Source organism: Enhydra lutris, unplaced genomic scaffold (assembly GCF_002288905.1).
Source record: "Enhydra lutris kenyoni isolate GAN:26980312 unplaced genomic scaffold, ASM228890v2 scaffoldscaffold26, whole genome shotgun sequence".
In the NCBI taxonomy this organism is placed as follows: Eukaryota; Metazoa; Chordata; class Mammalia; order Carnivora; family Mustelidae; genus Enhydra; species Enhydra lutris.
This window is the reverse complement of record NW_019154110.1, coordinates 11455250-11482898: the sequence shown is the minus strand read 5'-3', so window position 1 is coordinate 11482898 and position 27649 is coordinate 11455250. Positions and strand designations below refer to the sequence as shown.

Here is a 27649-nt window from a genome sequence, read left to right as displayed (position 1 = left end):
TAATGCGGATTTTGGAGAAAGGGGTGAATATATATTGCAGACAGAAGAAATGTCAGTTGTGATCAGAGGGCAGGCTGTGGTGCAGCAGTGTTGCTGGAGCCCATTTCCCCTCCCCTTAAACCCAGGCAGAACTCTGTGACCACTTCAGTGAATGCAGCAGAAGTGCCATTGTGTTACCTGTAAGGCTAGGTCATAAAAGGTGATATAACTTAAGCTGATTACTCCCGCCCTCCACTCCACACGCACAGGCACACACTGCTCACCTTTGGGTGAGCCTTGTGGGGGAAGACTTAGCACATTGTCTCAGTGGCAAAAGCTGGAAAGCTAAGGAATGGAATCCTCTGAAGCCTTACTCACTCACACGCCAGATGGCTGGTGCTTGCTGTGGGCTGGCTAGATGGAGGAGAGGTTAGCTATCTCCACTGAATCTTGCCCAAATCACAGATTCATAAGCAAAATAAAAATTGTCATTGTTTTATGCCACTAAGTTTTGGGGGTAATGTCTTGAGCAGCAGTAATAACCAGAATCATAATCACATGCAATGGCACGGGCAAGCTCACAGGTAGAGACAAATATATACGTACTGGCATGTAATTGTATTTAGTGCTCTAGGACTTCAGAAGAATGAAAATGTTTGAGGTCAAGGAGGGATGGAGTATCGAGGGTAGAGAAACTCCTTATATTAATGTTTGCATAATGCAAGATGGGGTGTAGTTAATAAATGCACATAGGGATCTGTAACTAGAACTTAAGTCTGCCCTTCTCTGTTTTTGTTCCATAGTTCCATTTTTCTAGTACATAGAAACTAGAAAATTTGGGTTCATTTAGCACTGTTCCTGGGAAAGTTTGCTATTGAATCTAGTACGTGGTCTGAGCTACTAATGAAGAGAGTTTTTCTGAGTGGGGGGAAATTGAGCCCTTTCCTATGGAATTTCTGGGGACAGTCTTAGTATCTATCTACTGAGTACTCCCTCACACTTCAGTATGAATTAATTAGGATGTTGGTATTATTTACTAATGTACACAAAAATATGTGGGCCTAAACAATCTCTGTTGAGTGACATCCAGGTTGAAGTTCATGCACAGATAGAAAGCTACCTTCAACCATTAATCATCATACTTTAGCCTAATTCAATTCATTCTTGTAGAACAAATTTTAAGGGTGCCTATTGTCCCCAGAACCTTCTGTCAAGTATTTGTCCATTGATAGATCAAATAAATCACAGCAAAATAGAAATCTGATGAAAATCAACTAAGCTCTTAAAATCTACCTGAAAGCATTCCTCAAATGCTTACAATTCTTACCAACTGTTAGAAGTGAGAATTATTACCTTGCTAGTTAATAATGCATTTTGATTTTTCAGTTGTGTTAGTAGCTAGCATTTTTGTTCACATAAAGGGCATTTCTGATGAGGCAGAGCTTCTTATCTTTTGAGTTCTTCTTTATACCTCTGTGCCTTTATTTATACTTTTCTTCTTTCCTGGAATGCTCCCCCTCCCCTGCAGCATGGGGGGAGGGGCAAAGAGAGAGGGAGAAGGAATCCTCAAGCAGACTCCCTGCTGAGTGCTGAGGCTCCACCCCAGGACTCCAAGGCTACTGGGGCTCAATCCCAGGACCCTGAGATCATGACCCCAGCCAAAATCAAGAGTTGGCCATTCAACTGACTGAGCCAAACACATGTGCCCCTCTCTCTCCCCTCTTCTTTGCTTTCCTACCTCACTGGCTTCCCCTTCTGTCTTCTTGCTAGTTTCCCATCTCTGATTTTTTAATGTTGGAAGCCGCAGTTACCTTGAGAGTGAATCATGTCCTGGGAGATCTCATCCAGTTTCATGACTTCAAGTATCGTGACTCTCTAATGACCTCTCAATTTCTATCTCCAGCCAGAACCATTTCTCACGTCAGACAAAACTTTAACTCTCTATTCAACATCTCTGCTTGGATATCAAACAGACATTTCAAAAGTAACAGGTCCAAAGCTGAGCTCCTGAACTTGTTCCACAAACCTGCCCCTCTATTGTCTTCTATTCTACATCTCAGAGAATATTAATTCTAGCTTCCTAGTTCCTTTGGCCACCAAGTTTGAAGTAGTTATTCTCTGACACATCCCAATTCAGTCTATCAATAAATCTTGTTGGCTCTTCCTTCAAAATATTATCTTGGACCCAACTGGTCCCCCTTAGCCCTCCCTGCCTGGATATCTGCAGTAGCCTTCCAACTGGTCTCCCCATCTTTACCCTTTCTTTCTTTCTTCTTTCCTTCCTGTCTTTTTCTTTCTTTTTTAAGTAAACTCCACGCCCAACGTGGGGCTCAGACTCACGACTCGGAGATGAACAAGAGTCATATGCTCTCCCAACTGAGCCAGCCAGGCGCCCCTCTGTCTTTGTATCCTTTCATCTCTTCTCTCACTCCGGTTCATTTTCAACACATCAAAGAGATCCATTTAAAGTGTATACAGATCTCTTCTCTTTGCAAAATCCCACAATGGCATCTCATTTTCTAAATAGTAAGAACCAAACTCTTCAGGGACAATCTACCTCTAACCACTTCCCTCAGTATTCAGTCAGACTTGCTCCTTGTTGATTCTTATACTGGCCAGGATGCTCTTGCCTCAGTGCCTAGGATATCCGCAAGGTTCACTCCTTCATCTCCTTCAGATTTTGGCTTAAATATCACCTTTTTGCTCCTCTCTGACTATTCTATTTTAAATTACAACCTTCATCAAACCTTCATCTCAGCACTTCCTGTCTCCTTTCTCTGCAGTTTTTCTCCACAGAACTTGTTACCAATGGACTTAATATTATTTTACTTATTTTTTTTTAAGATTTTATTTATTTATTTGACAGACAGAGATCACAAGTAGGCAGAGAGGCAGGCAGAGAGAGAGGAGAAAGCAGGCTCCCTGCTGAGCAGAGAGCCCGATGTGGGGCTTGATCCCAGGACCCTGTGATCATGACCGGAGCCGAAGGCAGAGGCTTTAACCCACCGAGCCACCCAGGCGTCCCTGTTTTACTTATTTTGTCTTTCTTTTTCCACTAAACTGTTGATTTCATAAGACCAGGAATTTTTCTTTGGTCAATTCGATATCTTCAGGACCTAGGATGACACCTGTTACATACTAGGCACTTTGGATTTGTTGAAGGAGTGAATGAGTGGCTGATTTCTTACTGGGTCCTTCAAGACTCCCATCCCCCAAGGCTTCTCTCCCTCCCCCACTCCTTTATTTTGGACTCTCCATATTCTCACTTCCCATAACATACTATATTTGTCTTGATCATAGTACTTCTTAGAGCCTTTAGAAAGAATTCATCTTTGTATTCCCTAGGGTTGTGCACCATCTTTTGCACACAGAAAAATGCTTAATAAATTTTAAAATAAACTATTTGCATTCATACCAAATTTGGGGGCAGTGGGAAGATGTTAGACCCTGAGTGAGAAACTTCTGAACTTCCTCTGTTTTTATATGAATTTCCTTCCTTTTTCAAAGAAACCCAGATTGGATTCCACCCCCACCCCCAGAATGCCAGTAAATGAATATAATCGCCAAAAAACTTTTGGCCAACTGCTATTTTATAGCTTCCATATCCTTTTGGAAGAAAATTTTGGGATTTTTAAAAATACTACTTGTTGGGTCAGGACCACCAAGCAAAAAGTTTTACCTAAATCTAGATCCTAACTCACATACTGCATATCTAGCTTCACCTACTAACTCTTTTTTTTTTTTTTTTTAGATTTTACTTATTATTTGACAGAGAGAGAGAACACAAGCAGGGGGAGTGGGAGAGGAAGAAGCAGGCTTCCCGCCGAGCAGGGAGCCCGATGTGGGACCCGATCCCAGGACTCTGGGATCACGACCCGAGCTGAAGGCAGACGCCTAACAAGTGAGCCACCCAGGTGCCCCCACCTACTAACTCTTTTTAAGACTAATGATTTACCCCATCCTCATCCACTGTGAACGTCAGACTTTTTGAATTATACCATAATTACTAGTTATTAAATACCTACATGTAGGCAGGTACGTCTCTGTATCAGAATTTTTTATTAACACACTTGATTTTTTAGAGTTTTATGTTTACAGCAAAATTGACCAGAGTACAGAGATTTCCCATATAACCCCTGTCCCCATGCGCGTATAACCTTTGCCATCAAAATAATAGCTATTAATCAAAAGGAAGCCGAGAGTGAAGAAAGGGAGGACAATTAGACAAATAGCACATTGGTAGTTCAGTAAAAGGTGGAAAACAGAATAGAAGCATTGTATTAATAGCCAGGTGAGAAAAACTCAGCCTGACCTAAAAAAAAAAAAAAAAAAAAGATTTAAGGTGGCAAGAGAATGTACATAAGATTTGAGGTGGCAAGAGAATGTACATAATGTACATACAAAAGATAATAAGATCGTAGAACTTAAGAATTGGAAAAAGCCTGATGGAGTATAAAGCCTTCATCTAGTAGACAAATCAAAGTCTAAAGTATCCAGCTAGAGTTGCCATTTCTCAAATATCTAACAAAGCCTATTAATATGATCAGCTGAACTTCAGATGACTTGACAAAGTGATTTAGAACCTAGAAACTGAAGTAAGGCATGTCTTAGATTGTTCGGAACTAGATTCTGATTATTCTATGTTCTAATGCTGATTAGAATTCAATTAATGTACTTATTCTTGAACTTATACTTTCTATTTTGTTGGAAAAGACTGGCCTGCGTAAAATGCAGTTGTCCTATTAGAAGGAATAAGACCAGAGGAGGACTAAGAAGAAGCTGCTTGATTTTTCAGGAGCTAACAACAACAACAACAACGACAAGAGCCACAGCAACAGCTGCTGGCGAAACTGGCCACAATACCCCTTCCCTAACCTTTGTGAACTGTTAATTTGAAAGAGTTATAGGGGCGCCTTGGTGGCTCAATGGGTTAAAGCCTCTGCCTTCGGCTCAGGTCATGATCTCAGGGTCCTGGGATTGAGCCATATTGGGCTCTCTGCTCAGCGGGGTGCCTGCTTCTCCCCCCCCGCCCCCCCCCACTGCCTTCCTCTATGTCTACTTGTGATCTCTCTCTGTCAAATAAATAAATAAAATCTTTAAAAAAAGAAAGAAAGAGATACACATACAACCTCATTGCTGCTGTGGTGGGGGAGGGCAGTGTGGAGTTACTATAAAAGAGTAAACATTACTCAGGTTCAGTGGGTAGTATAAATTGTTTGCCAAACATGGATTGTGGTTAAGACACCTTCTAAAGTAGGTCTAAGTTAAAGGCCCTCACTTTGAATGTTTTACTTCTCTCCCATTCTTCATTTTAGTTTACGTATCTTGTGAGTCAGAAGCTCTTGGGGAATGGGCCCTGTTGAAATTTTGCCAGAGTTACGCACCTTTTAAAGAATGATAAACAGAAAGAAGAAACACCTTTAGATGTAAATGAGAGAATGACTGACATCTCTTTAGTCATTCTTAAAATATTTTGTCCAGGTTTATTTATTTAAAAGATTTTATTTAATTGAGAGAGAGAAAGTGAGAGACAGAGCACGAGTGGAGGGGGATCAGCAGAGGGAAAGGGAGAAGCAGACACCCCGCTGAGCAGGGAGACCAATCCAGAGGTTCAATCCCAGGACCCTGGCATCATGACCTGAGCTGAAGGCTGACACTTAACAACTGAGCCACCCATGTGCCCCTTTGTCCAGGTTTTAAATGAAAATGAATTTCATGTCTAGAAAAGCAGAGATTCAGTTCTGTGTTGTTAGGATTTGTGATAGGTAATGACAAAAATCAGTTTAAATTGATATTAATGTTAGCAAGGTAAGAGGAAATTGGCTTTCTCGGACACTCTTCATTAGAATGTAAATTGATCTAAATCTTTCTAGCAATTTGGCAACATCTACTATTAAAACTAAAGGTGCATAGTCTTAGACTCTGGAATTCAGCTTCTGGAAATTCCATCTACAGAGATTCTCACATTTGTAAAGGGGATATATGTACTGGGATGTCAATTGCAACAATGTTTGTAATATTGAAACCCTTGAAAATAATGTTTATCAACAGATGATTGGTTAATTATACATTAACTACATAAAATTGGCATATTATGTATGTTAAAAAATAAGGTAGATCTATAAGCTGACACAAAAAGCAGTTTGAACTATACTGTTGAGTGAAAGAGAAATTGCCGATCAGTATGTAGACTATGAAAAAGGTGTGTAGTGGGTATAGTTACAGAAAACTGGAAGGATACATACCCCTGGGGAATGAGACAGGGTGAAGTATACTTTATATACTTGTATACTTTATATACACTTTTTTTAATTGGTGGAAAAACTTTTTTTAACATAGAATATATATTATTTTCATTAAAAGTAACTTGTTTAAAGTTATATTTTCATTTACTCTGAAATACATTTTTTTTAAAGATTTTATTTAGTTTATTACTTGAGAGAGAGAGAGACTGAGAGAGAGAGAGAGAGGATGAGAAGGTGAAGGTTCAGAGGGAGAAGCAGACTCCCTGCTGAACATGGAGCTTGATGTGGAACTCAATCCAGGGACTCCAGGATCATGACCTAAGCCAAAGGCAGTCGCTTAACCAACTGAGCTACCCAGGCACCCCAAATACATATATTTTTAAAATATAATGGTGACCACATCCTCTTATTTTGTCATTATAAAGAGACAGGTATAAAATACTAGAAAAAAACCCCAATTCTGTAGTTGTACTTCATACACTGTTGGCTTCATTTTGTGGCAATCAAGTTAAACATAAATGAGGTGCTGTTGCATACCTTCTTTATTGTATTGATGTCCCTGTCTATGACCTAAGCTTCTTTGGCAAGTATTAAAATGACTCTGCCCTATTCCTATGTTATTTCTCTGGGAGTACTCTGAGGAACACTGTCATTTAGGTTGCTCAACTGGAAGTAGAAATTACATGCTGGTCTCCCATGCTTTAAATCTTCATATGGACAGCTCTTTCACGGGCATGTAATTATAGTTAAAACAATGGTTCTCCAAGTGCAACCTAATGCTTGAAGTCAGGTGGCTGGCCAACTCTTCACTGGATTAAGTGAAATATAATGAAAGTGAACAAAGTAAATGATTAATAGGATTCCTTTCAGCATGACATGGGCTTTAGATTTTCTACATCATCAAACTTTAGTACTGTGTCAGTTTTAAGTTATAGAGGGATGTTTAACATTTGACTGCCGGATACTGTGTAATACAAACCAAAAGGCAGGCCTTAATCCCAGCTTAACATTTAAAATTCCCATCAGACATAACTATCTGCTTCACTGCCTTCAATAATAGGCTTAATTTAACTCAGACAAAGGAGGAATACTATTTCTTAGTTTGCTATTTCAACTCACAATTTCAAGAAGTGTTTAATCCATGGTAAACTCTATGATGGGATGAACATTTTTATGGCCCTGAATGCAGGTCTGAAACCAAGGAGGAAATTTTAAAGGTTCCTGTGTGTTATTACTGCTCTAAATCTTTCATTATAAAGTTTATATTCTACTCTTTCCTATTTTATAATAATTTACTATTTCATGTGATTAAGTCCAATCCTAGCCCCACCTTTCAAATGGGGCAAGTACTACAAAGAGCTACAATTTGCTTCTAATTTCACTGTAAATCAAATGGGTAGATAATCACTCAGGGCTATCTTTGGTAGACCAAAGATACACATTGTCTTTAGGTATTGATTATTTGAGACAGTAATGATGCTTAGGTATGTTGCAGTTGAACTCTTGAGGGTCTTTTCTCCTGCAGGTGAGTCCTTAAGATTCATTTCCCAGTAATTATGATAATCTAACTGCAGGCTGAAGATGACAGAGTTGTTTTGTCTGGAGCCTTCTGTCTATACCAAACTAATGATCTGGAAATGAAAGGCTTTGAAGTGGGTTCCCAACCCCCTCATTCATGGCCTTTTAGTAATGAAACTAATCTGAGGTCTTAAAATTAACTGCCTCGCGGTGAACTGGAAAGGGCGGCACAGTGACTAATGCCACGCTGCTGATCTGGTCTGCCAGGAACGGCGAGTAGAGAAACAAGAGTATTGCCTTCTTTCTCTACCAGGGTGTATCATAATCTGTTGGCTTTAGGAACTAAAATCCTTTTGCTGGCTCTGAATTACCTGACTGGCACCTCCTGTCTAATCTAATCCAAATGGTTCTTTTTCAAAGTTATTTCCTTATCTAAAAGCTTTACACTGTGACTTTGAGAGTGAAGACTAACAGAAACAAATTGAATAGGGCTTAAAAAGCGAGGAACTGAATAATATACAACTGTGTATAGAATACAAGTGCGTATTGTGTACTGTGTGTATGTATATATATATATATATATACACATAGTGTATATATACACAACTATATATATTTATAGACATGCGCGCGCAGACACACACACACACACACACACACACACACAGTTGACTTTTCAACGAGAGGGTCAGGGGCACCAACCCTCCTTGCATAGGCAAAAATCCTTGTATCACTCCCCCAAAACTTTACTACTGTTGATTAACCAGAGCCTTGCCAATAATGTAAACAGGTAACATATATATTGCATGCTATATGTATTATATACTGTTTTTTTTTTTTAGTGGCTAATCCAAGCCATTTGGGTCTTTAAGATTTTATTTATTTGAGAGAGAGAGAGAGCATGAGAGGGGAGAAGGTCAGAGGGAGAAGCAGACTCCCCATGGAGCTGGGAGCCCAATGTGGGACTTGATCCCGGGGCTCCGGGATCATGACCTGAGTGAAGGCGGTTGCTTAACCAACTGAGCCACCCAGGGGCCCCTGTACTATATTTTTTAAAAGATTATTTATTTGACACAGAGAGAGAGAGACAGTGAGAGAGAAAACACAAGCAAGGGAGTGGGAGAGAGAGAAGCAGGCTTCCGGCTGAGCAGAGAGCCTGATGCGGAGTTTGGTCCTGAGCCCAAGGTAGACACTTAATGAATGAGCCACCCAGGCACCCCTATATACTGTATTCTTATAAAATAAGCTAGAGGTGGGGCGCCTGGGTGGCTCAGTGGGTTAAAGCCTCTGCCTTTGGCTCAGCTCATGATCCCAGGGTCCTGGGATGGAGCCCCAAATCCGGCTCTCTGCTCAGCGGGGAGCCTGTTTTCTCCTCTCTCTCTGCCTACCTCTCTGCCTACTTGTGATCTCTGTCAAATAAATAAATAAAATCTTAAAAAAATAAAATAAAATAAGCTAGAGGAAAGAAACATAAGGAAAATACATTTACAGTACTATATGATATTTATGGGGGAAAATCCACATACAAGAGGACTCCTGGAGTTCAAATTTGAGTTCATCTGAGTTCAAGGGCCAACTATACCACATCTATTGATCTGTCCATTGATGGACACTTGGGTTATTTCTACGTTTTGGCTATTGAGAATAATACTTTTTTTTTTAAAGATTTTATTTATTGATTTGACAGACAGAGATCCCAAGTAGGCAGAGAGGCAGGCAGAGAGAGAGGGAAGCAGGCTCCCTGCTGAGCAGAGAGCCTGACTCAGGGCTGGATCCCAGGACCCTGAGATCATGACCTGAGCTGAAGGCAGAGGATTTAACCCACTGGGACACCCAGGCGCCCCGGGAATAATATTCCATAAATATGGGTGTATAAATATGTGTCCCTCATTCATTTCTTTTGGTTATATACTTACAAGAATCCTGGATCATATAGTAAATCTGGGAAATTCTGACACAACCTACAACAGAGACATACCTTGAGGACATTATGGTAAGTCAAAATAAGCCAGACAGGAAATGAGAAATACTGTTATGATTCCGCCCATGAGGTATTTAAAAATGGTTAATTCTGTATTTCACCACAATAAAAAACAGGTTTTTGAAAAGCAAGGGGCTCTGTTGTAGTAAGTCTTGTAAGCCTCACATCTCTGGTGGGGAGCAACTCCTGGACAGAAACTAGCTAAACCTTTTGCACAGCAGCTCCCAGAGATTCTATACAAGAGCCAGGCTGAGTGGGAGGTGGGCTTGCAGACGTGAAAGGAAATCTAGAGTCAACTGGGGAATAGGGGGCAAACGGGATAACGTGAAAAGTAAGATATTCTAAACTTTTCACAAGGTTCATTTCTCCTTAGGGATCTCCCCACCAGGATTGAGAATGCTTTCGTCACAGGAAATCCTTGAGAGTCTCTTTGCTTTCACAATTCCCTCCTAGCCAAGAATTCCCATACCGTTAGGAGTTTCTCCCCTGCCCTCCCTTTTCTCTCACTGCACCCCTCACACCCCGGTTTTCTAAGATTCCACCAAAGATGGGGCCCGTCCAAGGGCAGACCAACCGCCAGTTGCTCCGGCCCCGCCCCTCAGACGCCAAAACGGGTGAGCGGGAGACATGGCCACGAGCGCCCCGGAAGTCGCCTGCTCAGGTGGGCGGAGGCTCCCGGGCCTTGAGCCTTGGGATTGGCGGGAAGCTGCGGGATGATGCGTTACGGGCGGGATCCAGCCCCTCCCCTACGCTCCTGCGCGCAGAGAGCGTGGGGCGGGGCGGTGTCTGTGGCCCCTGGCGGCCATTACCCGGAACAATCCCCGGCCTCGGGTCAGGTGACCCTCGGCGGGGCCGGTGGGAGGGGGGAGGGGGGAGGGAAGAGGGCGTGAGGAGGAAAGGGAAGGGAGGAGAGAGGAGAAGGGCGGAGTAGGAGGGAGGGGAAGGGGGCGGGGTGGGAGCGGGTCACGTGATTCGGCATGGAGGCGTTGGCGGCGGCCGGGAGGAGCTGCCGGGGCAGAAGCCGCACTTGTTAGTGTGGGGGGAGGAGGGGGCTGGGGGACGCCAACACCGTCACCCAGGGACGCCGAGTCGTGGGCGGGAGGGGGGTGGGGGCGAGATCAGGCTCCGACCCCCGGCCGAGGGGATGAGGGGAGCATGGGCGCCAAGGAGTCACGGATCGGATTCCTCAGCTACGAGGAGGCGCTGAGGAGAGGTGAGGGGGGAGGGGTCTGGGCGAGCTGCGGGGGAGGCCAACGACGGGCTGTCCCGGGGGTGGGTGACCGGGGAAGGGGAGGAGAGGTTGAGGGCGTGGGGCGCCAGAGGCGGAAGGGAAAGGAGGCCTGCGATGGGGAATATTATTGGGGAGAAGGGTCGGGTGGGAGCAGTGTTTGGGAATTGGGACCGTATGGAAGGGGGAGCAGCTTTCCCAGAGAGAGGGTTATCTGGTGCTGGTAGGGAAATGCCCGTGCTGTTTGGTGGCGTTGTTACCCTGGATGTGTCCAGGGAAGTCCTCTCCCCCCTTTCTTGGGTGGCACCAGCCCTTCCAGCCCCTCTCATCCTTTACTGCCATTTTCTCATATCACTCCTTCATAAAACCCGACAACATCCTAAGCTCGTACTCAACAGCCTTGGTTGGAAGGGAGAGGGGAGGCAGCTGCAAAGCCTTTTCTTTTTGCTGCTGGAAGCCCCTTCCAATTGTGGAGTCTCCGCCTTTTCCGAGGGGGGCCTTTGCCAGGCTCTAGGGGGCTATCATCACCCACTCCTGCCACCCCCTCACCCTTTGAGCAACTGACTTGGATGAGAAGGACCTGAAATTAAGTTGTATTTGAGGTGAGATGAGACTGGGTAGCTGGTGTTGCCACAAGACCTTGTCTTATGTTTCATCTCCTTAGACGTTGGCCAGAGCCTTACATTGCACTTGATCCCCAGTTCTCACCCCCTCCTCCCCGCAAAATGGCATTCGGAAATCCAGCATTCTGATATTGTGTTATAGCTCCCTTTAGAGACCGGCCTTGCTGCCAGTCCTAGCCAGCTGCTTATTGGCTCTGATGCAGTGTGTTGTTAACAGCCCCAACCCCCTACCACTTACTCGGATACCGCTGTCCGTGATCACTAAAGCACACGCTAACTGGAAGTGTCTATTGCAGTTTATGGCCGGAATGTGACTTAATTTTTCATGACTGGGAATTGAGTGTGTGTGTATGTATGTATGCTTGTATCTTTTCGACATTTAATGGCTATTCTTGGTAAGAGGTGAAACATTTAAGCAGGTTGGATGCTTGGCATTATTGTTAACAGGTTTCTAAATCAAGAAACCAGCCATGCTTCAGGTGATGGTGTCAGTAGCTAAGGATACAAAATACAAATTGGATTAAAAGACAGGCATTCAAAGTGAGGATTTAGTAGTTAACTCTGTCCATATGTGGGAAAAAAGATAAACGCAGAGGGACATCACCAGAAAATAGAGAATTTAGATGTATTCATTGTGACCTGGCCAGAATAACAAAGATATGCTTTTTCTTTCTTTTTTCTACCGAACAGTGTAATGATTGTTCTTATGGACAATCTCCCTTGAACTTTTTTCTCAATATGAGAAATATTCCAAATTCTTGATGTGTTTCCAGCTCTAGTAAGCTAGTCATTTCCGGGATGCTGTCGAGCCTGACAGGTCTGGCCTCAGTTAGGCAATGGCTTACATGGCATGAAAGAGGACATCAGTCAAATTGGTTTATAGCTTCATGGTTCAGAAGTGTTCAGTTTCTTAATTTGAGGGTGATGTAGCTGACATTAAAGGGATTCTAAAATTTAACTTTTATTAAACTCTACCTTGCTTACTCTCATATCAAACTTAAGATTTTAGTACCTTTGTAAATATAAGTGAAGTTAATAGTTGGTGCATTTTAAACTGATTTGATTGAAGGTCATTGTTCAATTTATTATGAAGTGTTTGCCTGTTGAATTTTAAAATGAATATTTGAAAAGGTAGCAAAGGTATTTGTTAAAACCTTTTAAAACTATCCTTTGTATAAATTTATGTTTTATTAGTTTTGCTTCAGAGGAAAAGAAAAGCAAAAGAGAGAAGCATGTTGATAAATAGTATTTCTAAATGTAAACCAGGAGCTTTTTAAAAAAGTGATAATTCTTTTGAACATACTGTTTACTGTAGAGAATGTTAGACTTTATTTTAAAATATATTTATTTATTTATTTGAGAGAGCATGCACATGAGTGGGGTTGGGGGGGTTAGGGGCAGAGAGGGAGAAGCAGACTCCCCATTGAGCAGGACTCAGATCATGACCCAAGCTGAAGACAGACGCTTAACCGACTAAGCCACCCAGGTGCCCCAAGTGTTAGGTTTTATTGTAGAACTTCTTTCCTATTTTTTTTCTTTTTAAGATTTTATTTATTAGACCGCTAGAGAGCATGAGATGGGGAAGGGGCAGAGGGAGAGGGAGAAGTAGACTTCCCTGGGAGCAGGGAGTCCGACTTGGGGCTCCATCACTTGGACCCTGGGATCATGGCCTGAGCCAAAAAGGCAGAGGCTTAGCCAACTGAGCCACCCAAGTGCTCCTACTACAGAATTGCTTTTACTAAGATTATAGTAAGAATTTATAAAGCTTTTGATAGAGCTAAAAAATGGTTTGGGAACTTTGAGGGGCACGTGAAGAATCTAAATAGGTGTGGAAACTTCTGTCCCTAAAATCTTCCTTGTAAGGTGATTGGGGGTGGAGGTAGGGGGAGGATTGGACGATATACTATAGGTTTCATGAATCACAATACACATAAAAGGCAAGCTTGATAAGCTACTGAAATACCTACCCGCTTGGCTTTAGTTAAAATTATTGAGCATTAAATAATGCCTAACCATAGTTAGGTAGTATTAAAAAAAATAGCCAGCTGTATATTGCTGCAAACAAACATGAATTGCAGGCAGTTTATCTTCTAAAAGGGGCCTTGGGAATGGAGTGTTATGTTAATGACAGATAACGCTCACAGGACCTAAGTGAAGGCCCTGACTTCTCATTTACATTACAGAAGCTCTAGAAATTAGGAAGATTGGTTTTGCCTGCTGTTTTAGCTAGACTGTATGTCAGTTATATAAACATTCATAGTTTTCTGAAAGCATACCTTAAAATTTTTTTAAAAATTTTACTTAAAAATTTTTTTAAGGTAGATGTATTAGTGGTAGCTTTTATTTTTGGCCTCTTTCTTTCTAGTCTTGAATAGAACACAAATAGGCTGTTCCTTGAAGGCTTGACCCTTGCTTAGATTGCTTGTATGTTCTGAAGTTTATCTACTATATTTCATGGGTACTGAGAATTTAGTAGCTATGTTCTTTTCACTTCCTCTTGCATCTGAGTTTGTGGCTAGTGTATTCCTAAAAATATATTCTAAATGTTTGGAACATAGCATTAGAAAAAACATTGAATGAAAGATGAATTGCAGTTTAGAGTATTTCGGAACTCCAAGAAACCTTAAAAAAATCTCCAGTTCTTTATTCTTTCTTCCTGTTCCTCTCTCCTTTTCATCATTCTGGAAACAGAATTATAAGGCTTCCCCCTCTCCGCCCCAAGAATTGGCTGAATTAAAATTGTCCTTAGCTTTTAAACTGTGTTAATAAAGTGGGTGAATTTTTTCTAATCCCTTTAAGAGGAATTTGGCACTTATATTAGACTAAGTGGTTGGGTGATGAAATATAGCATGTCAGAAAGTATGCTGTGGTTTCACGTTTTTTGAGAGCTCCATTGCTCATTCATTCAGCAAATTTTTACTGAGCGCCGCCTGTGACTTAGGCACTGAAGAAACAAAGACAACTAAGACCCTCTCTAGGAGCATATAGTCTGGTCAGTGGGAATAAAATAGTAACACATCTTTTTAAAGTTCTATTTTGTGTATATTTGATATGGACAGTATTTTCAAAAAGTAGTATATATATTATTTATGAATGATTAACATATAGTATGCTAAATGCTACAGTGCTTTAGAAGAAAGTGCTATAGGGATGTAGAGTGTGTGCTTGTGTATTGGCCTGAGAGTACCTAACACTATGCATTTCGTAGTATGTGCTCAATAGTTGTATGTTAAAGAATTTAATTTCTTCATCACTTAAAGGTTGTTGTCTTTGTTAGTGGAATAATTTTGTAATAGTTTAAGATTCCAGTACTTTGCATTTTGTTTATTATTCACCAGCCCTCATATGCTCTAAAACATTAACTCCCCAACCAAGATTTTATTCACCAAGTTTCATAATATTAATATTAAAATTTCCCTGGTATTATACTGCCTATGATATGATGTTAGTTGGCTTAGCATAATATATCATTGTATAACTGAAAATTTAATTTCACACTTGTTACCTTCTGGGATGCACTGTTCTCTCTTATTAAAGCACTTATTTGCCTTTGTCTGAATTTATTAAATTTACCAGTGAGCTCTCTTGCATTAGGGTGGAATTACAGGTTTAGGTTAAGCCATTTGCAAGTATACCTAATGAGCTGTTATTATATGTAAAGGAGAAAAATGGGACAGCTTTAAGTTAGTCTACTTATATGTAGTCATCTAAGTAATTACACAGGCGCTGTTCTTCAGAATCCTCAGTTCAACACTCCATGTAAAGTGTCCATGACAAAGAGGAGATAAATACACCAATGAACCCTGGATTTGGGGAGGATGAGCAGAATGAGGTGACATCACTTCATGGTTAATGGCCTCCCCATTTACCAAACTGAACAGCTGTTGTTTGTGTTTTCTTGTTCATTGTTTGTCTTTGTGTGTGGTTAGGGAGACCTCACAGTGACAGCATTCAGGGTTGCTTCCAGAAAGACGTATTAAGTACAGAGAGTTGGGAATGTGGTGACCAACCAATTGTTAGGTGTTTTCTCAGGAGAAGGAAAAGATTTTTGGCACTTGATTATATGGTGGGTCCCAGGAAAAGTCAGAGAAGTGATTACTGTTCTTTCTGTGATTGTAGGAAATCCTTTTTTGGATTTGAAGTACAAGAGGTTAATGCTGAGAGCTGGATTAGAAGCTTTGATGTTAAGTAGCTGCAGAGGTGGAGGGATTTTATTTATGAATTCAAAGTTTGTGGTTTGATTTGGGACAACACGGAGACTAGAGGGAATTATGCTAAATGAAACAAGTCAGACAAAGGTAAATACCATATGATTTCATTTACATGGAATCTAAAAAACAAAACAAATGAATAAACCAACAGCAACAAAGAGCAACGCGCTCATAAATATAGAGAACAAATTAGTGGTTGCCAGAGAGGAGAAGGGTGGGGGAATGGGTGAAATAGGTGAAGGAGATTAAGAGGTACAAACTCCAGTTATAAAATAATTAAGTCATGGGGATGGAAAGTACAGCACAGAGAATATAGTCAATAATATTGTAATAGCTTTGTATGGTGGCAGATGCTAACTATCCCAATCATGGTGAGTATTTTGTCATGTATATAGTTGTCCAAACACATAAAACTTAATATATTGCATGTCACCTATACTCCAATTAAATGGTTGATGGTCTGGTAATGGTACTGAGAAGACTTCAGTAGAACTGGGTAATGTTCATACCATATCCAGAAAGCATGGCTTCTCTAATCAGGGGTTGTTTATGCTTCAGCTTTTACCCTTTGGGCTTCATGATAAATGTGTTTAAATTGAGCCAATCTAAGGGTACCTGGCTAGCTCAGTCCTAAGAGCAGTGCCTTTTGATCTTGGGGTTGTGAGTTTGAAGCCCACGTTGGGTGTAGATTATTTAAATAAATAAATAAGCAGAATCTGCTTTTAAAGATTTTATTTATTTATTTGACAGAGAGAGAAAAAAAGAGCACAAGTAAGGGGAGAAAGCTGGCCAAAGGAGAAGCAGGCTCCCCACAGAGCAAGGAGCCCGATGTAGGACTTGATCCCAGGACTCTGGGATCATGACCTGTGCCAAAGGCAGATGCTTAGCCAACTGAGCCTCCCAGGTGTCCCTCGATATCTGCTTTTATTTTATTTACTTTTAAGATTTTATTTATTTATTTGACAGAGACAGCGAGAGCAAGGGGAGAGCGAGAAGCAGGCTTCTTGCTGAGCAGGGAGCCGGTGTGGACCTTGATCCCAGGACTCTGGGATCATGACCCAAGCTGACGGCAGATGCCCAACGACTGAGCCACCCAAGTGTCCTCAAAATCTACTTTTTTTTTTTTTTTTTAAAGATTTTATTTATTTATTTGACAGAGCGAGAGAGCACAAGCAGGTAGAGCAGCAGAGGGAGAGGGAGAAGCAGGCTCCCCACTGATCAGGGAGTCATGCACAGCTTGATCCTAGGATCTTGGGATCATGACCTGAGCTGAAGAAAATTGCTTAACCAACTGAGCCACTCAGGCACCCCAAAATCTACTTTTAAAAAAGTAAATAAATTGAGCCGTGCCACCTCTTTCTGTATGCTGATAAATTCTTGTTGCTATTATCTAATATTAAAGATCTCTTGGAAGTCAAAGGTGCATAGTTAATTACTGACAAAAACCTGATAAAAGGTTTTAGAAGACCTGTCTATTTAAAGATGAAGGCCTTCTTTTAATACCCTTCTTATGGATTTAGTGTTAACATGAGGCTCTTTTTTTTTTTTTTTTGAAGATTTTATTTGTTTATTTGACAGAGAGAGAGATCACAAGTAGGTGAGAGGCAGGCAGAGAGCCCCAATCCCGGGCTTGATCCGAGGACCCTGAGATCATGACCTGCACCGAAGGCAGAGGTTTACCCCAATGAGCCACCCAGGCGCCCCAACATAAGGCTCTTTTGATCTCAGGGAAATCTCAAGTTTATCACTATCTTGTAAACAAGATTCAGAAAAATTGATACATCAAGACCTTGCTATATATGGTTCTTGGAGTCCTTGATATTGGACTGCATTAAAAGAAAACTGTGCTAAAGCGAAGTTTTACAGGGGCACATGGGTGGCTCAGCCAGTTACACGTCTGCCTTGGGCTCAGCTCCTTATCCTAGGGTCCTGGGATGGAGCCCTCTGTGGGCTCTCTGCTCAGCAGGGGACCTGCTTCTCCCTCTTCCTCTGCCTGTTGCTCCCCCTGCTTGAACTCTCTCTTTCTGTCAAATAAATAAATAAAATCTTAAAAAAAAAAAAATGAAGTTTTACAGAGTAATTCTCCAGCTTCTCTTTCATTTCCATAGAGAAGTTAGATTGTTTTGGCATTGTAGCCCTTGAGGGAAAAGGCTTTTATTTAAGGTTTTTCTAATGACTCATGAAAGACTCTAAAGAGATCTGTTAGGAAAAGGACCCTTCTGTCAAAGTCCTCCCCTGGTCTTTTTTCCACCATAGTAAATGGTACCATTATTGTAACAGTTGCTAAAACCAAGAGTCTCTGGACATCCTCAGTTCTTCCTCTTCTTTCACCATCTGACCTATCTTCTTATCCTCAGTTTGAGTCTGTCATCTAGTTCTGTTAGTTTGGTATCCAGTCCAGTCTTTTTACTTCTCTTCATCTTCCCTGCAACTACTCTAGTCCCAGCTGCCATCATCTCTTGCTAAGCTACTTTGCCGTGCTTTTCTGGTTTCACACAGCAGCCAGTATAGTCCTGAAATTAAAATCAGATCCTGTTACTCCTTTCCTCTCAGCCTGCAAAGGCTGCCTTCAGATTTTCACAGGTCTGGCTCATTCGTCATACCTAAAGTATGAGCTCTGATGGCCACAGTGAGGCTTTCTTTTACTCTCTTATACGAAGTGGGCTGTCAGTAGTGGGCTGTCAGTATTGCACTGTTCTGTATGGTTCATTCAAAGCCTTTATCATAATATGTAATTAACATGTTTATTGTCAGACATGATGGTGAATCTCCACTGCCAGAATAGGTGCAGTGCTGGGTATATTTTAAGTGCTAAGTAAATATTGGATGGCCGCGTGAAGGTATAAATATATAAATGTTAGAAGATTTGGAGAACTTGCATAGTGTTTGTAAGGTTGGAGGTGAAGGATCGAGTACTGATAGGGATTGAGTAAACTAAGTGATGTATTGATCCCAAGATTTCTTTTCCTTTAATCAACTTAAAAAAATGTACTAAACATTCTGAATGATAGTTAAAAATGTAAGAGCCTTAAGTATAGTATGTAATTTGTCTGTTCAGATATTGTAGTTTAGAAAGCTAATTAAATTCCTGAGTAGACATTAAGAGACTAGTATGGCATTAAGTATTATGTTCATGAACACTTGAGAATGTCTTTTGGTACAATATAATATTTAATAATTTTGCCCATGAAATGATTTATTTTTACACAGTGACTTTCATGTGCTTTTCATCTGTGATGACAAGTAATGTCTTCTGACAAATGCAAGGTTAGAGTTACAAACTTTTTTGCTTAAAATGTTGTACAGTGTTACTTTGGAAGCTGAGAATAAAATTCACATCAACAGAGTGCTCTCATTGGTTCTAAGTAGTCCAGGTGATTTAAAAATGAATTTTAGGGGTGCCTGGATGATTCAGTTGGTAGAACATGGGACTTTTGAACTTGAGGTCCCGAGCTCGAGCCCCACATTGGGCATAGAGCCCACTAAAGAATAAATAAATAAAATTTTACTTTTTTGGGGGGGCCCAAGGTTCTTTTTGTCTTATATTCCATGGCTAGTGTTCCTCCCTCCCACCTTCTTTTCTTAGTCTTTTAGTTTTAAAAGACTTTTATGACAGTGATATATGTGCATACTTCAGAATCAAATGGTTCTACAGGGTTTGTTATGAAAACAGTAGTACTGTTTTCCTCTCTCCCTTGCCAGTTTTCCTCTGCTTAACTGTCCAGTACTTTAATATTTTAAATTTATTAATTAGGTCTTTACATTATATCTCCAAATAATATATTTATGGTGATACTTTTTTTTTTCCCATTTAAGGACTATTTAATTACATCCCACTATTAAAGATTAGGATTTAGCTCTTAATTTCACTGCTGCCTGTCCTCCAGATACACACACGTGCTCTTTCTATAGTCCCATTTCCTCATCTTGGTGTGTGTATGCGTGCGTGTGTGTGCTTTTTAAGATTTTATTTACTTATTTGTCAGAGAGAGAGAGAAAACACAAACACAAACAGGGGAAGCAGCAGGCAGAGGGAGAAGCAGGATCCCTGCTGAATAAGGAGCCCAATGCAGGACTCCTTCCTAGGACTCTGGGATCATGACCTGAGCCAAAGGCAGATACTGAACTGGCTGAGCCACCCAGGTGCCCTGGTATATGTATTTTAAAATTTTGGTTAAATCATTTTTCAGTGTTTACATAATTAGGTCTTTATAAATGCTTTTCACAGCTAAGCAGTTACTAGGATTACTTTTCCTTTCCTGTATACTTGATTTCCTCCTAAATATTTCCTGCAATAATTGCCTCCTATTTATTTGCTTAGGTTTCTATTTACTGTAATTCAATCCCAAAAGTTCCAGTCCAGTTGTTAAATCTATCCATATGTGTGTTTTTTTTTTTTTTTTTTTTTTTTTTAAGAGAGATTTTATTTGAGGGAAAGATAGAGGTAGTGTGAGAGAGCATGAGTAGGGAGGAGAGGGGAGAAGCAAGCTCCCTGCTGGGCAGGAAGCCCAGCATGGGTTCAGTCCCAGGATCCTGGGATCATGACCTGAGCTGAAGGCAGCTGCTTAACTGACTGAGCCACTCATGCACCCAAAATCTGTCCATATGTTAATATACATCAGATGTTCATTCAGTTCATTATATTGGAAAATTATCTTGGAGCCTTTTGGCCTGCTCCAGTCTGTACCTGTTGTCCTTATTTCACCATTATCCTGAAGATTTCCTTCACTGTTCTTTGTTGGATCTCCTGTTTTCTCTATTCCTTGTTTCCTTTCTTGACTTACGGTGTTATTTTGATGGAACTCATCCTCTGGTAGCTTCCTGAAGAAGGGTGCATGGGAGGTAAAGCTTTAAGACCTTTATTCTTGAGGTGGTACTTCCTTACTTTAATTCTTATATCTCTGTTCTTCTGCTCAGTTTCCAAGAGGCTCTCCATGTTTTTTACCAAGTTATTTGAAAGTTCCTTTTTAGTAATTCTTATACTTGATCTCTGGTCATGTGGGTCTTAATTTAAGCCTTAGGGCAGATTCCTTGCATGGTCGGTTAGAAACTGAGGTAGAAACTAAATTTATTCCTCGCATGGTCGGTCAGAACCTTGCTTTAGAATGCAGTTTTCTTGATCATGTACCACTAGGCTATAAAATTCCATGAGGGTGGGGGCATGTCTGTTTTGTTCACGGCTGTATTTCTAGCAACTGCATGTTGTTTGCCTTATGTTAGCTACTCAATACAATACTCAATACAGATTAAACTTCTAGAGAAAACTTTCTTCACGATAAATGTTCGTATGCTCATGGGTATATGCCTTGAAGCTTAAAACTCATATTTTTCTATGTATGTACATATATTTAAATGCATCTTTTGCCTTTAAAAATTGTTAGTTGTGGGGCGCCTGGGTGGCTCAGTGGGTTAAGCCACTGCCTTCGGCTCAGGTCATGATCTCAGGGTCCTGGGATCGAGTCCCGCATCGGGCTCTCTGCTTGGCAGGGAGCCTGCTTCCCTCCCTCTCTCTGCTTGCCTCTTTGTCTACTTGTGATCGCTCTCTGTCAAATAAATAAATAAAATCTTTAAAAAAAAAATTGTTAGTTGTATTAAAATGTTATTGTGTTATCTTTGGCTCTGTTTTAAAGTTGGTTTTGGAATCCATTGGTGAGCAGCTGTGGTAGGAAGCTGTGGTGGGATTAGAACAGTTGTTCGATTAATAAATTTGGTTTAGAGATTCTTTAGTTTATGCAAGCATCCATAAATGAATCTTTCACTGTGTGGAGTTTTATAGATCAGAAGTTATTCTTTGTGAGAGATGTTGAGGTAAGAATACCTCTTTATAGCTAATTATGGAAGGACAAGGAATTGCTGCTTCTTTATAGGTTTAGAGGTGTAGTAAGGAATAATCAGTGGTGGAAGCATTTTTTTATTGTCACATCACTGGTACCACATAAATATAAATTGAAGTTGACAGAAGATTGCCAAGCAAATATATTTAACTGACTGAACCACCCAGGTGCTCGCCAAGCAAATATATTTAAATAATGAAAGAAATAGGATATCAACTGAGTGAACACTTGGCAATAAATAACATGTTCTAGAAAAATGTTTCACTTTGAGTGGAGCATATTTTTTAATATTTCAATAGAGTCCCAAACGAAATGTAACTTCTTTTTCTACACATCTGCTTATATATTGTATAAGCAATATGATTTGCTTATATGTGATTTACCCACAGGCCTAAGCCAGAAACTTGGTTATCATTTGAGGCTCTTTTTCTTTTTTCTGTTCACATTTAATCTATCACAGTGTCCCTTTGATGCTACCTTATTATCTTTTGTTTCTTTTCCATCTTTAAAGTCATTGCCTTAGAAAAGGCCTTCATCTGTTCTTTGGACTATTACTAGTCTCCTGCCTTCTCAATCCATTCTTTGTATATCCACCAGAATAACCTTTCTGAAATGTCTTCATTTTATTCAAATGCTCATCAGTGGAAAGTACCCAACACCCTGTGGTTTGAAATCAGTCTTTAGTGTTGGGAAGCCCTGGTAGTTTCTCTGATTTGGCTTCTGCCTGAACACTCTGTGCCTTTGAAATGCTGCTTGCCAGATCCTTGAAATGTCTTCCTTTATTACTTACACTCACTAAAGTGCACAAATGTTGCACTTGATATAGCTTGATGAAATTTTAGCTGTATACCCAAGCAACCACCATGCAAAACCAAGATAGAGAACATTTCCATCACTCCAGTAGGCTTTCTCTTACCCTCTCCAGGTTGATACTGCCCCAGAGGTAACCACTGTTTGGACTTCTGTCCTTATAGATTAGTTTCACCTAGTAATATAAATAATAAATCCTGTATAAATAAAATCGTAGAATATTTACTTTGTGTGTGCATGGTGAAATCATTTTTTTTTAAAAATGAGATGTGAACTCATTTTTAAGACCAAATTTTAAGCCTTTTCTTTATCAAGTAAGGTCCTGAAAAGATTACTAGTGTCTTGAAATTAGGGCAAGGGTGTTATTTTTTTTTTTTAAACATTTTATTTATTTATTTGACAGAGAGAGAGATCACAAGTAGGTAGAGGCAGGCAGAGAGAGAGGAGGAAGCAGGCTCCCTGCCGAGCAGAGAGCCCGATGCGGGGCTCGATCCCAGGACTCCAGGACCATGACCCGAGCCGAAGGCAGAGGCTTTAACCCACTGAGCCACCCGGGCGCCCCGGGTGTTATTTTTTTAATTCTTAAATTTTATTATTATTTTTTAATTTTTTATTTTTTTAAAATTTATTTATTTGACAGACAGAGATCACAGGTGGGCAGAAAGAGAGAGGGAAGGAAGCAGGGCTCTCTGCCAAGCAGAGAGCCCAAGGCAGGGCTCGATCCCAGGACCCTGGGATCATGACCCGAGCCGAAGGCAGAGGCTTTAACCCACTGAGCCACCCAGGTGACCCTATTATTATTTTTGAAAGACTTTATTTATTTATTTGACAGATCACAAGTAGGCAGAGAGGCAGGCAGAGAAAGAGACGGGAAAGCAGGCCCCCCCGCTGAGCAGAGAGCCTGATGCAGGGCTCGATCCCAGGATCCCAGGATCATGACCCGAGCCAAAGACAGAGGGTTCAACCCACTGAGCCACCCAGGTGCCCCTTATTTTTTTTTATTTTTTAAAAAGATTTTATTTATTTGACAGAGACACAGTGAGAGAGGGAACACAAGCAGGGGGAGTAGGAGAGGGAGAAGCAGGCTCCCTGCTGAGGGAGCCTGATGCAGGGCTTGATCCCCGGATCCTGGGATCATGACCTGAGCTGAAGGCAGATGTTTAATGACTGAGCCACCCAGGCGCCCCAAGTGTATTATTTTTGTTTTCAGAAGCTGGTGTAGTGGCTGGCATGAAATACATGCTTATAGATGAATTGACATGTGTCCTGGTCCCTGAACTGTCTGCCTCACTGGATCCTCATCCATCAAAACTAAGCCCAGGCATCAGGTCCTCTTAAGTAGTCTTCCCTGATAGCACTCCTACTTTGCTTCTCCCTTTCTGCTGTCACACACTTTTATCATAGTGGTTATCCTGCTGCATTATAGCTGCTAGTTTAGTTGACTGTCTCCTTTATGTGAGTTCTGAAATCCTTGAGAATAACTCTGGGACCTAGAAGGTAATTAGGAGGGCTTATTAAAATGTTGATTGAATGAATGGGACAACTTAGTGCCCTTTGAATAGATAGAAAGCTGACAGAATAGAATTAATAGTAATAATCTGGTAAATTGTGTTTTTACAGGATAAATTATCATTGTTTCATGACACTTATATAATATTTCAAATGTTCCAGGAATATAAACTTTTAAAATTTGGGTAAAAAGAATACCTGCTGGCCGTAAACTAAAATTACCCGACTCCATGAAGCACTGAGTAGAAAATATGAAGGAAAAAGGAAACACAGTCTTTTTTTTTTTTTTTTTTTTTAAGATTTTATTTATTTGACAGACAGAGATCACAAGTAGGCAGAGAGGCAGGCAGAGAGAGAGGAGGAAGCAGGCTCCTTGCCGAGCAGCGAGCCCGATGCGGGGCTCGATCCCAGGACCTGGAGATCATGACCTGAGCCGAAGGCAGAGGCTTAACCCACTGAGCCACCCAGGCACCCCAGGAAACACAGTCTTATAGGCAATGACTTGTAGATTTGTAATTTGTTATAATTAGAAGCTTTGATTAAATTTAGTGCCGACATTTTGCAAGTGAGTCTTGATTTGGTTTTGAGACACTCAAATTTTTCATAAATAGCAGATACTTATTGGTGTGAATTGGAAGACATGATAAAATCATGGCAGAATTCCATGCAATTTTGGAACTTTTTTCAAATATATGTAATTTAATATGTACTTTTTTTTTTTTTTTTCAGAGAAAGAGTGCACATAGGTGCGTGAGGGGGGTGTGAGTGGGGAAGGAGGAGAGAGAGAGAGAGAGAATCCCAAGCAAGCCCATGCCCAGCACAGAGCCTGATGTGGGGCTCGATCTCACAACCCTGAGATCATGGTCTGAGCCAAAATCAAGAGTCTGGTGCTTAACTGACTAAGCCACCTAGGTGCCCCTCTACTTAAAATTTTTTAATCTCTTAAATTTGGGCCAGATGGTTTGCTTCATTTCATATTTCTGTGATTTCTCTTATGTGAAGTGACTTTTTCTCTACCTTCATCTATTCTAATAATTTTATATTGTACAAGGTGTTGAGTGGGCAATATGAAGCTAGATTATAAAGGGTTCATTTTCATTTGATTTCACTCATCTTTCTGGACTTCTAGATTTTGCCTAGATCTTCTCTGGAGCATTCCTGGACTATAGAGCACTTATCTCCTTTGAATTCCTATGACTCTTAATTTGTATCCTTGGTATTTGAATATTTTTGCATATATATGGTATTGTTTTAAGTGTTAATTTTTTAAATGTGTATTAATTTAATCTCCCCACTTGATTTAAAGTTGGTTTTGTTTTTTAAGATTTTTATGTATTTATTTGACAGACAGAGATCATAAGTAGGCAGAGAGGCAGGCAGAGAGAGAGAGAGCCAGGGAAGCCGGCTCCCCACTGAGCAGAGAGCCCGATGCAGGGCTCTATCCCAGGACTCTGAGATCCCCATGACCTGAGCCAAAGGCAGAGGATCAACCCTCTGAGCCACCCAGGCGCCCCTGATTTTAAGTTTCTTGAGGAGGAATCTTTTTTTTTAAATCACTTTGCATTTTTTTTTTTAAATCACTTTGCATTTTTTTTTTTAAATGCTGGTTTTTTTTTTTTAATGCTGGTTCTTTTTTTTTTTTAATGCTACTTTGCATTGTTTTAAGTTCAAATAGGTATTCAGCATATGCTTGATGATGGAGAGAACCAGATGGTTATAGTCATTGGTGACTTTATATAATTGTGATGTGTTGCTTTGTAAAATCAAGTTATCTTATTTAGTTTTCTCTTAAAATACATCCTTTAGGGGTGCCTGGGTGGCTCAGTGGGTTAAAGCCTCTGCCTTCGGCTCGGGTCATGGTCCCGGAGTCCTGGGATCGAGCCCCGCATCGGGCTCTCTGCTCGGCAGGGAGCCTGCTTCCTCCTCTCTCTCTGCCTGCCTATCTGCCTAATTTTGATCTCTCTGTCAAATAAATAAAATCTTTAAAAAAAATAAAATAAAATACATCCTTTAACTTGCATTTTCATGTTTTCTTCTGAACGTTTAACATGTGGCTCATATCTCAAACTCCCAATTTGCAAGTTTATATGAATGTGACTGAAAGTTATAATAATAGGTCCAAGAGAACTGCACAGCATGGCAGTTCTGTATGTGCTAGAAGAATTTATTAGAAGTTAGACAATTGTCAGTTGGAAAGGAATTTAGGAGACTTTTGCTTATCTTATGTATCGTGTCATTTTGAGGATTAGAGAATGCACCCAAGATGACGACTATTTATCAGTATCTCTTGTGATTCTAATATTAACATGTTTTTTCTCATATATATGAGAGAGAAAACAAAAATTGCACTAAATTATGATTTCTGATGTGATAGGAATATCGCCTTATGATCAGTATTGTATTATCAACCATATGTGTTAGAATTGTTGTCAGGGATTTATGAAATATTTCATGTGAATTTTTGATCTTTACAAGCTCAGGTACATATATAGTTTTGTTTTATTTTCTGGCCTTAGCAATTTATTATTGTGGTTAATTATACATAAGATGAAATTTATTCTTTGAACCATTTTATTTTAGTTTCCTTAAGATTTTACTTTTTTTTTTTTTTTTAGATTTTATTTATTTATTTGATAGACAGAGGTCACAAGTGGGCAAAGAGGCAGGCAGAGACAGAGAGAGGGGGAAGCAGGCTCCCTGCTGAGCAGAGAGCCTAATGCGGGGCTCAATCCCAGGATCCTGGGATCATGACCTGAGCTGAAGGCAGAGGCTTTAACCCACTGAGCCACCCAGGCGCCCCAAGATTTTACTTTTAAGTAATCTCTGTACCCAGTGTGGGGCTTGAACTCACAACCCCGAGATCATGAGTCGCATGCTATACTGACTGAGCCAGACAGACACCCCGAACTGTTTTAAATTGTATAATACAGTGTCATTAAGTACATTCATAACATTGTGCAATCATCACCAATATTCATTTCCAGAACTTGTTCATCATCCCAATTGTTGTGTAGCCCATAAATAACTCCCTGTTTTCCCTTCCCCCCAGTCCCTGGTAACCTCCATTCTACTTTTTGTCTCTGAATTTCTATTTTAGGTGCCTCATATCAGTAGAATTATGTAGTATTTATCCTTTCATGTCTTTTTCCATTTAGCATAATGTTTTCAGGGTTCATCCATGTTATAGCATGTAGCAGAATTTCATTCCTTCTATGCTGAATAATGTGCACATACCACATTTTGTTTATTCATCTGTTAATGGACATTTGGATTGTTTTCACCTTTTTGCTGTTGTGAGTAATGCTGCTATGGATATTGAAGTACAAATATCTGAGTCTCTGCTTTCAGTTCTTTTGAATGTATACCTAGGAGTAGAGTTGCTGGGTCATATGGAAACTTGATGTTTCACAGTTTGAGGAACTACCAAGCTGTTTTCCAAAGTGGCTGTACTCTTCTATGCTACTACCAGTCATATATGAAGGTTATGATTTTTCCACATCCTTGACTGCACTTGTTGTTATCTTTCTTATTTAAGCCACCCTAGTGGTTGTGAAATAGTATCTCATTGTAGTTTTGATTTGTGTTTCCTTAATGGCTAGTAATGTTGAGCATTTTTTCCTGTGCTCGATTATATAAAAGTTATGTTTCAACTATACTGTAGTCTTTTAAAAGTGTGAAAGAGCATTAGGTCTAAATAAGCAGTATATGTAC

The 27649-nt window shown here is 40.4% G+C and overlaps 1 protein-coding gene across 2 annotated transcripts in view; it reads left to right on the top strand.

Moving 5' to 3' along the window:
* The first annotated feature begins 10737 nt into the window (after positions 1-10737).
* The window catches only part of LOC111151464 (ubiquitin specific peptidase 32), a 219688-nt gene continuing 202776 nt past the window's right edge, over positions 10738-27649 (top strand). For both annotated transcript variants that reach the window (XM_022509471.1, XM_022509470.1), the window contains exon 1: positions 10738-10936. In XM_022509471.1, the coding sequence (XP_022365179.1) occupies positions 10879-10936 (58 nt within the window). In that variant the 5' untranslated portion in view covers positions 10738-10878. The remainder of the gene's footprint in view (positions 10937-27649) is intronic.